Source organism: Loxodonta africana, chromosome 1 (assembly GCF_030014295.1).
Source record: "Loxodonta africana isolate mLoxAfr1 chromosome 1, mLoxAfr1.hap2, whole genome shotgun sequence".
Taxonomy (NCBI): domain Eukaryota; kingdom Metazoa; phylum Chordata; class Mammalia; order Proboscidea; family Elephantidae; genus Loxodonta; species Loxodonta africana.
The window spans coordinates 116,628,732-116,640,228 of NC_087342.1; the positions used below are offsets into that span (position 1 = coordinate 116,628,732).

The following is an 11,497-nucleotide window of genomic DNA, read 5'->3' on the forward strand; positions in this document are numbered from 1 at the left end:
AGTGAAAAAGAGGAATCTCCTCAATAAGGTGGATTGACAGAGTGGCTGCAACAACGGGCTTAAGCATAACAACAATTATGAGGATGGTATAGGACTAGACAGTGTTTTGTACATAGGGTCACTATGAATTGGAGCTGACTCGACAGCACCTAACAACAACAGCATCACACATGCAATCACCCAGAGCCTCACCTTTCACCAATACCTGATCTATTTGTGGTGATATTTTGTGTATTTGTATTGCCACCTGATGCCATGGATTAGCAGTGCCCTATTTACTACTGGAAGGAGAATCATCAACATCTTTAAGACTAACCAGACTTGAGAACCAATTTAGAAAACTCATCCTTACAATTTTGTTTCTCCGGAACGATTCTCGGTACAAAATGTCTTAGGCTGCGTTCTCTAGAGAAGAAAACCAGTAAAGTGTATGCATATATAGACACAGATTTATATCAAGGAAATGGCTCATGCAGTTGTCGAGGCTGGAACATCCCAAGTCTGTGAGTGAGGGTAGAGGCTTCTCCTGATTCACGTAGCTGCAGGGGCTGGCGAACACAAGATCGCCAGGTAAAAGAGCAAGGGTCTTACTCACGGGCTGTGAAGACCAGTGAGTCCCAAGATTAGCAGGCAAGACTGCAGGTAAGCTGCTAGCTCTCCTAAGAACCAGAGGTCAGATGAACAGGAGCCAGGGCAAGCAAAAGCATATGAGCCTTGCCAGAATGTCCACTTATATCTGATGGAGGCCACATGCCCAGAGAAACTCCCTTTGAATTGATTGGCTACTCACAGCAGATCCCATGATGGAAGTGATCACACAATATCAAATCTCATCATGGAAGTGTTCCCAGCATTATATGACTGCCAAACTGCATAGCTGGCAAAGCACTGAGAATCATGACCCAGCCAAGCTAAGACACAGGCTTAACCATTACATCCCATCACCATCTCAATCACTTTCCATCTCACTACCCCGTTTTAATTTCCTCAGTGTTTATCACTAGCCACAATTAAGCTTTTCATTGATTTGTTTATTTACTCTCTTTCCCCACTAAAAAAAAAAAAAAACTGCAATGCCACTAATGAGCAGGAATGTCTTGTGCACCATAGCACTCATCTTCCATGCCTAGAACAACGCAGGGAACATGACAGATGCTCAGGAAACATTTATTGAATAAAACAATGGATTAAGTCTTTTAAATATTATTCACTGAAACCATAAACTCTAAGAAGATTTCACCAGTTTCTGAGGTCAAGTTCTAAATATCTTCTTTTACTGGATGTGCTGGGCTGGTTTGTTGACTTAGAATGTCACAACTATGTTGAAAGTTTCAAAGGACAAATGTATTCAAACATAGCTATTGGTTGCAGAGGGGAGATGAACACAGGTTGTGAGAGACAAGAAAGGTCAAGGGGGGATCAAAGATAACACAAGTTTAAAGTTGTGCCAACTGGTGTTTGCTTAACCAAGCAGCTGTGTTTGGCAGAATGTCACTAATACGTATTTGTTCTTCAAGAAGATTTTGGAAAACAGACAGGTTACTGTATATAATGGCCCCAACCTTGACACAATTCCCTCAGAACAGTCAGAAAAATTAATATCCACTTTCATTTCAATAGCATATACAGTGAAACTTGTGAGAGCCAGAACTCAATGAGTCTACCTTGTTTTTCAGGGTCTCGCAAGTTTTCCGTCTTTGACAGAGTCAGTCTTACCACTTTTCTATTGTGTGTTTTAGTGGAAAATATTTGAGTTTTCCTTCTCTGACAAATTTCTGCCTTATATAGGTTCCAGCTTTCACAGGTTTTACTGCATATAGGTTCCCTCCAGGAATATGGGGGAAGGCTTAAGGATTAAATACCAAAATGTATATTTCTTCTTAACCACAATTTTTCTCTATCACAACAATTTTTCACTATCACAGATTACCCAGTGACCGTATTCAAAATACATAATGTCTGGTATGGTAAATATACCACCACCCGTTTGTCAGTTTGTTGTAGTGTGATGGCTTGTAGGTTGCTATGATGCAGCAAAGCTATGCCACCAGTATTTCAAATACCAGTAGGGTCACCCATGGTGGACAGGTTTCAGCAGAGCTTCCAGACTAAGACAGACCAGGAAGAAAGGCCTGGAGATCTACTTCTGAAAATTAACCCATGAAAATCCTATTGCTTATAACAGAATAATGCCCAATATTGTGCTGGAAGATGATCTCTCTGGATTAGAAGGCAGACAAAATACACAGTGGACGCAACAATAGACTGTAGTATACCAACAATTGTGAAAATGGCACAGGACCAGGGGTCATCATGAGTCAGAGCTAACTTGACAGTAACAACAGTAACTTGACAGTAAAGAACAACAACATGGTAAATATAAATTAATATATACATATACATCAAAAATTAAAATATTTTTATTTCTAAAATAAGCTACATGTAGCATAACAATGAAAAAACTTGTAGTGCAAATCAGTCACAAATCATTATAATAATTTCTGATCTTTTGTTGATTTTTATAAGCTGTGCATGTATTTTGGATTGTACGTTGGAGGCAGGTGTCTTCCTCTGTGAAGGCCATCATGTGCTGGGGTAGCTTTTTCTTGCAGCTATGACTCTCAGTGGATTTCTAGGTCCTTCTACTTCTTTTTACACTTGTCTCATGGAGGGCTAGAGGAGGTAGAGCCTTCTCAGTATTGCTAGCCCCAGAGTGCTTCGCCACCCCTGGTAGGCATTAACCCTGCCCCCAGCTTTATAAATAGGCATTTCATTAAAGTCTTCTTAGTCACCCCTTTCCCCCACTTTTCTTTAATTGTCATAGATATATAGGTAACAAATCATTTGTCTTTTCAACATCCTTCACATGTTAAAATTCAGTGGCATTTGTTATGTTTATCATGTTGTTCAGTCATTACCATTATCCATTTCCAAATTTTCCCATCATCATTAACAAAAGCTCAGTGTCCCCTAAGCAATGACTTCCCCTTCTCCCCTTCCCCACACCCACCCCTGGTAAAAAAAAAAAAAAAAAATGTAGCCACTAATAAACTTTGGTCTCTATACACTTGCTTATCCTAGATATTTCATATAAGTGGAATCATACAACATTTGTCCCTTTGTCAGGCACCTTTTTTTGAGTGGTCTTTTTTGCTTCTTGCTAGAACTCGCCTTGATTCAACTTTGTATATTGATTTGTAATTCTTTATATGCGTATCTTTTTCCTTAACCTCGATTATGCACCTGTCCAGTGCTCAGCTGATATCATCTCGTACCCCCAGCACCATGCACAATGAGGTAAATCCTATAAGGAAGTTCACAGGATAATAAAAAGGCATTATAAAATGTATGTTATAACCTGGGAAAGGCCAGGTCTGACAAGGGTGAAAACCTCTGTTGGAATCAACTGGATGGCAACCAACAACGATAACAAAAGGTAACAGTATAAGAGTATATTGTTGAAAGGGGTTTAACCAAGGCTTCTCTTCCTTATAAATCCCTTGAGGAGTCTCCAGCTGGAAAGAGAGGGAGTAAGTGTGCAAAGGGAACTGGGAACCTCCTGAGAGGACATCTTGGAACATCTTGTTGGGCTGAGATGGCCTTACACTAAGTCAACAGAAAGGACATGATCCGTGTGCTCTGTCCGCCCCTCCCCATCTGTCCTAGTGCTTAGATAGAGTGCTGCTATAACAGAAATGCCACAGGTTGGTGGCTTTAAAGAGCTGAAATGTATTTTCTCACAGTTCAGAAGCCTGGAAGTCTGAATTCAGAGTGTGACTATAAGGAGAAGTTCTTTATTTCAGCTTCTAGTACTTGGTGATCCTTGGAGTTCCTGGGCATATAGATTCGTCTTCCTCCATCGTCTTCAGATAACATCTGTCTTCCGCCGTTTGTGGGTGCTTCTGTGTCTAATCTGCTCTCTTTGTAACTCAGAAGTGATTAGGTTTAGGACACAGCGTACACTGATGACATAACCAAGAAAACCCTATTCCCAATCAGGCTCACATCCACAGGTATATTGGTCAGGATTCCAGCACATATTTGGCGGGGGTGGGTTACTGGGGCTTGCAATTCAATCCACAACACCTCCCTTTGTACATGTTAATGCAATGTTATTTGGAAAAAGGATCTTTGCAGATGTCATCAAGTTCAGATGGGATCAATGACGGGTGTCCCCATTCAGTTACCATTGAGTAGATTCTGATTCATGGTGACTCCATGTGTGACAGAATAGAACTGTACTCCACAGGGTTTTCAATGGCTGATTTTTTGGAAGTAGATTGCCAGGTCTTACTTCTGAGGCTTCTCTGGGTGTACGCAAACCGCCAAACTTTTGGTCAGCAGCTGAGCCTATTAATCATTTGCACCACTCAGGGACTCCGGTATCCCACAAGAAGAGGGAAATTTGGACAGACATGCACACAGAGAGATCACCAAGTGATGACAGAGGCAGAGATTGAAGTGATGTGTCTACAAGCCAAGGAATGCCAAGGATAGCTGGCAACCACCACAAGGCAGGGCGAGGCAAGGAAGAATCCTCCCCCAGGGACTTCAGGGAAAATATCGCCCTGCTGACAACTGGATTTTGGATTACTGGCCTCCAGAACTGTGAGAGAAAATATTTCTGTTGTTTTAGGCCACCTGGTTTGTGGTAATTTGTTATGGCAGCCTTAGGAAGCTAATACAAGATAGGTATGATTTTGGATTAGAATTCCCTATTTTTTTTGTTTGTTTCTCTCACTAGAGTAACCTGCCATGAGAGCAGAGGCTATATCTGGCTTGTTTGTCATGATTTTTCTAGCTCTTGGAACATTAAATGGTCCATAATAGACATAAAGTAAACATTCGTTCGATGGATGAATACAAAAGAAATTGATTACCTGAGGAAAATGGCTCTCTAAAGAGAAAAAAAATTGTGTGTCCTTGGTCAGAAAAGTAGCCAAATTAAAAAAGACAAAGCCATTTTTACGTAACTGATATTGTCAGATGCAAAACTTCTATTTAACTCTTTTTGCTAAGGTATGACAGCTGTTGTATGATAATCCTTGGAAATAGACTAAAGAGTTGGCGTAACTTTTTTCACTTTATTTATTTTCAGTTGCAAGAGACATTCTAGGAGGTGATGATGATTTCATATTTGAACAAAACCAAGTAGTCTGAACTGCAACTAAACCTTCACATAAACCAAAAACCAAAGACATCACTATCGAATTGATTCCAGCTCACGGTGACCCCATGTGTTACAGAGCAGAACTGTTCCATAGGGTTTTCTTGGCTCTAATGTCTTTAATGTCTATGGAAGCAGATCACCAGGCCTTTCTTCCGAGATAAGGCCACTGGGTGGGTTCAAACCACCAACCTTTAGGTTACTAGCTGAGCACAAACCATTTGTGCCACCCAGGGACCTAAATCTGCACAGAGTTGATTTCTAATTAAATGAGCATATATACTTTGGAAAACTTTATTAGCCTTACAACAGCCAGATTTAATGACTTGGAAAACACTTCATTGCTGTAAAATTTCAGATTTCTCTTGCATGTGCATGACATTCATACTGGCTTTATTTCAACTTGAAAATCTTCCTTCCTTGTTCTAAACTTTTCTCATCTGTGGGAGGCTTCCTCTGGCTGCCAGGCTGCAGGAACTTCTTCACTGTGGGGAGGCTGCTGACTCTGGCCTTCAGGGCCTGCAATGGACAACAGCACAGCCTCAGAGTGGAGCCAAAAGACCAGACCACCATTAGCACAACCTGAGTCCCTCCAAGACAAGGACCAACTGAGTCCCCTCCATTAGCACCTAAATGGGATGCAGATGCCCAGAGAGAAATGAAGATAAAAGAAAATATTCCTCAATAGCATTTTCCCCTGAAGACACCTTTGTTTAAGACTTTACTTATATCTCAGTCTTCTTTATCTTCTTCCTTACAGAGACATCTTATATAGTCATTGTGCTCGTACAATACAAGGATGAATAATGTGTCTGTCTTCAAGTCAGATATCAACACCAATAAAGTTTCCCAATAACAGAAATAAAGATAGAGGAAAACTGAGCAGGAATAAAGACAGAGAAAACTAAAAATGATAAACCATGGGGCCAGTTGAAACTAATTTGCCCGGTGAGAGAGATAAAGACAGGCAGGGGGTGGGGGTGAGGGGGAAGACCAGTGCAGAGAGAGACTCAATGTCTAAAAGGCAGAGCAGAAGCCAAGGGTAGGAAGTCAGAGGGAAAGAAACCTGCTCAGGCAGACTCAGAAGTGGAAGACCTTGGATAAAGGAAATCACAGAGAAAAATGAGACCAGAGACAGCAATGGAATAGAGGGAGGGGCAGAGATGCTGAGTGGAGTCTTTCTCATGATAAAAGACAGAACATTCTTCTTGGGTTACCATCCAATTCCAGTTTTCTTGGCTTAGCAAGATCTTTTCATGCCTCAGAACCAGGGCCTAGAAGCTAATTTTGATGACATAAGAGAAAGGGAAGGCCTGGAAAAGGCTAGGGCTCAAATCACCAGTCCAAGGGTCCATATAGTAGATTCCCAGGAGGGAGGGGTGGGGCTTCCTCTCCTGGAGGCTGTGAAATCAATCACCTTCAGTAGAGGGAAGTTGGCAATAAGGCTGGGGTCCAGCTCTTCCACGTAGTAGATAAGTTCAACCAGGTGAATGTCAGCCCTGCTCAGCTTGTTGCCAACAAGATAGTCTTGTCCGTGGCTCTTTAACACCTGGAAAATTAGAGGACATCAGATCATGAACACATGCAGAGTCAGGGTGGTTCTCTCCCGACTCCCTCCAGCTGGTGTTCCCCACCCCTGCTGCCTTACTGGGCAGTTGAAGAGCTTCAGACCTTTCTCCACCACCCCTGATTCAATAAGAGAGAGGAAGAAGTGGATTTCTACTGTTCTTTCCTCACTCTTCAGTTGAAGCCCAAGCTAGTGTTTTCTTTTCTCTTTCCCACATCATTGTGACATTTCGCACTCCAACCCCATTACTTGCATCTTCCACAAGTGCCAGGGACTTAGTACCTGCTGTACCATGTGTCTGTTTAGCCCACCCCCTAAATGTGTGCAGCCCTGAAACTTCAGGCTATGACTCTCCATTCTTCTCTCTCTTCTCTCCCTTGGGTGACATCTCTTCTTCATGACAACATTCTTCACCTCTGAACAGACTATTTCAGAGTCTACATTTCTCCTCTTACCTGCTTCCTCATTTCCTGGTCTATGTTTTCTCAGAATTCAACCTCTTCCTTGCAACATTTACTTTGATTCCTAATTTACCTGTGTCTGTAAAAACATTGGAGCCCTGGTGGTGCAGTGGTTAAGACCTTGGCTACTAACCAAAAGGTGGGCAGTTTGAATCCACCAGTAGCTCCTTGAAAATCCTATGGGGCAATTCTACTTTGTCCTATAGAGTTGCTATGAGACAGAACCAACTCAAGAGCAAGGGTTTGGTTTTTGAGGTTTGGTAAAAACATTGAATTATGTTATAATCTGCATGCTGGAATGTTTAGGGCAGAACTGCACTGATGTTGCATTCACTTGGAAAGGCATCAAAAAGTAGTAAGTTTTGGATGGAGAGATGAAAGATGAAAAGATATGATGAAACAAACATAATAAAATATTAATTTTAGAATCTAGGTGATGGGTATACATGTATTGTACGTGCTTTTTAACTTGCCTGTCTGGAATTTTTCAAAATAAAATATTGAGAAAATATATAATATTTATTTAAAATATTCCAACCACATACAGATCATAAAGAATAAAGACAAAAACACAGGACGTCACTACCTAAAGATAAACCATTGTTAACCCTATCGGCAAATATCCTTTCAGACTATGTCTCTGTATAGATCCATGTGTAATGATTTTATACAAAAATAAAATATCAAAAGCTAATTTGTAATATACATTTTCACTTACGTTTTCATGGGGCTGATTGCATTTCTAACTGTAGATAGATTAATCTGTAATGCTGTATGGTTTGTCTTCTGCGAAGGTGCCCTAAGCTGTCAGTATCATAAGAGCCATGACGGCCTATTCTCTTATTGCTATTAAACTTGCAGTTTTTTGTATGGGGCCTGAGACCCAAGGACTGAATTAACATTTGTTGAATGAATGAAAGAATGATCTATAGATGGATGTTTCGATGTTAGTCCTTTTTTTCTTTTTTTTTAAGCCTCCTGAATCTCTTACGCAAGAGTTCTTGGAATGCTAAAATGGCTAAGCACTAGGCTACTAACTGAAAGGTTGACACTTCAAATTCACCCAGAGCTACCTTGGAAGAAATGCCTGACAATCTACTTCTGAAAGATCACGGCCACTGAAAACCCTGTGAATTGCAATTCTGCTCTGAAACACATGAGGTTGCTGTGAGTCCAAATCGACTCGAGGGCAACTGATTTGGCTTTTCATTTGATCTCGCATGGAGCTACTGGTGTGCATATAGTTAATATGCTTGGCTGCTAACCGAAAGGTTGGAGGCTCAGGTCCACCCCATGGAGCCTTGGAAGAAAGGCCTGGTGATCTATTTTGAAAAAATCAGCCACTGAAAACCCGGTGGAGCACAGTTCTACTGTGACACACACAAGATTGCCATGAGCAGAACTGCCTTGATGACAACTGATTTGGGGTTCTGGCATCTCTTGTAAGCATTTTTTGGTTCATGATTTTTATATAGCTTGATTTCAGAGAGTTTTCATCTTGAAATGTTCTCCTTTTACCTTCAAAGAAAAAACATCGACTAATATATGTACTATAGGGTCACTATGAGTCGGAATAGACTCGACGGCAGCGGGTAATATATGTACTGTATACTTAATGATGAAACTTATTTTCTTTAGTTTTCATGGCTTTCCTCAAAAGTCTGACAGCCATGTCCCAAATCCTTTAGATTCTTCTTAACAAATTTGTATATTTCTCCTTCTCCTCATCCAGCTATCCCTGTTTAGCTACTTCTTATCCAACATTTGAATATTTACAATATTATCCCAGTGGGCAGCAGTCTCATGTCTTCCTATACACGGTGCCTGAATATTTCTCTAATGTGTTGCTTTTATCATGTTCCACCTTGGATCAAACCCTTGGTGCTCTGCAGGGTCTAGTCCAATCTCTAGCATTGCCTGTAGCACCCGCCAACTCAAGTTCTAAATATGAAGATGGAATTCTGTGAGTCAGAGAATTATAGATTGGGTCCTGGTAAATTGAAATTTTCTGAAATTTTACAACTTGGCTTTATAACCAATAAAATTGTTCTTCACAGTTGATTTTTATAAAACATCTTGAGGGTCAGGATGCTACCTTAGTATTAAGGGAGGCTCACTGGAATGAAGGTCAGTGCCCAGTAATGGCCAGGCACTGGTATTCTATTGCCCTCTAAACTCTCAGGACCTCAAAGCATCCAGCAGATTCCATTTACCTTTTCAAAGGCAGGAAAATAACGGTTTGTTGTTTTCTCTTTGATCAACGCAAGCTTGGCATCTTTTTCCCCAGGTGGTGCAACTGGCAAAAGAAGGATCATCTCACCCAAATCTGCCACACCTTCTATATACATATCAATCCTGAAAGACAAAAATGAGCAGAGTGTCAAATGCCTCCTGCCTTAGATTTTATAATTCAAAAAAGAGTCTCTTTTTCATTGGGTGTTTATTTTGTGCCAGTCATAATGCTACAATTTTTAATTATCTTTTCACATTTAATTTTTAAATCAATCTACTGGGGTACATGTGTCTAAAATTTTTGTTAAACACATGACCAAATGTAGGTACAGAGAGCATGGGTGACCCATTTAAGGTCAAGGTTAAGACAGTGGTAGAATCACTGCAAGTACCAAATGATACTCTGTTTAGGGTTTTCCATCTCTGTTGTTGGTTCTGTGCACAAACTGGTGTGAGGCATATGGTTAAAGGCCTGCCACCGAAGTAATCCCAAGGGACAGGTCACAAGGTGACCTCAGTCATGTCCTCTTAACCAGGTACAAGTATTTAAACAATTCCAACCAATGCATATTCCAGGGAACATTTTCCCTTTTGTTCCAAACTGTGCTTTTTTTTTTTTTTAATTGTAGTAAAAAATATAAACAAAATATTTGCCATTTCACCATTTTTTACCTGTACAGTTCAGTGACACTAATTACACTTATCATGTTGTGTGACCATCACTGAGTTTTTTAACTAACAGCTTATCGAAACATAATTCTCAGGCCATAAATTTCACCCTCTTAAAGGGTACAATTTAGTGTTGTTTAGCACATTCACAGAGGTCTGTAACCATCATCAGAATATTTGTGACATTCCCAAAAGAAACATTGTTTCCTTAAACAGTCACTCCCTATTAGACTCTCCTCCAACCCCTGGTAACCACTAATCTACTTTCTGTCTCTAGGATTTGTTTTGGGGTTTTTGTGTAAGTTTGGCTGCTTCAGGCCTGTATCCAGATACCTGAGGTAACCCTGGGCACCAAGGAATCACTGGGTTCTGGCCTCTGCTAACCATGCCAAGTCGTCTAGTCCATATAACTTAAATATCTCGTCATCATTTCATAATTTCTAGAACTTCAGAATCAGTCTCTTTGGCTCCTTCCCTTCCTCAGTCTTCTTCTCTAGACACTCAGACACTTTGTTCTTGTGTCTAGCTGTTGCTACCATGCAGCTCCTAAAGCCCTGAGCTGCTAGAACAATGACATTACCATGTTTCTGGCTTCCCTTTTGTCAACACTTGGAAATCTCTGTCTTGGTGCTACATGGTGGCGCACCCACTAAACCCAGCCCAGGTTTTCATTCCCCCTTCTCTACAGCACTGGGCTGTGCTGGACGTCACTCAGTCTATGTGCCTAAGGCCCAGCCTGCTGCTGAGTCAGGATCCCCTGCCATGGTCCCACTCAGTTCTGGGGCTTCTGCTCCTCCTGGCCTCTTCTTCTGCAGTCCCAGTATACTCTGTCCACTCAAGGTAGGACCTAAGTGGTTCCCATGTTGTTTGCTGATATCAGAACAGAGAATATACCGTACAGGGCTCTCTCCTTTATGTCCTTCCCGTAGAGGTTGTGTTTGGTGGCAATGTAGTTGAGAATGGCTCTGGTCTGCACCAGCTTCATTCCATCAATTTCAACCATTGGCACTTGCTGGAACATCAAACTCCCCTCTTTAGAAAGAAAAAAAAGAAAAAGAGTAGGTGAAATACTTTATGGATCACACCCTTTAAGGATGAAAAAATGTTTGTTCAGGTGACAGAAGATACAAAATAAAACCAAAAATCATAACCCAATGATATGTCAACTGAAATTGCATTTGGTTTTCAGTTTCACCGTAGTTCTTCCTGTTCTTATCCATCTCCCTTTTGATTTTTAACCTGTTATTTCATTTATCTTATTATTTCCCAACCAGGTATAAATTGATTCCTTTGTATTTTTCGTGTCTAAAATGCCTTCAAGAAAAGCTGGGAGTGGCTGCAACAGGGCTGCCAGCCAGGTGCCATTTTAAATGGGAAATTCCCGAAGTAATTCTCATGGTG

The 11,497-nt window shown here is 40.9% G+C and overlaps 1 protein-coding gene across 1 annotated transcript; it reads right to left on the minus strand.

The window, feature by feature from the left end:
- Positions 1–5,047: 5,047 nt before the first annotated feature.
- Positions 5,048–11,132, minus strand: LOC135231566 (glutathione S-transferase A1). The gene is made up of 4 exons (XM_064287398.1): positions 10,996–11,132; positions 9,409–9,550; positions 6,585–6,716; positions 5,048–5,686 (listed from the first exon to the last, which is right to left on the minus strand). Exons 1-4 carry the CDS (start codon positions 11,115–11,117, stop codon positions 5,561–5,563), a joined length of 522 nt encoding a protein of 173 aa, XP_064143468.1. The 5' UTR covers positions 11,118–11,132; the 3' UTR covers positions 5,048–5,560.
- Positions 11,133–11,497: the final 365 nt, after the last annotated feature.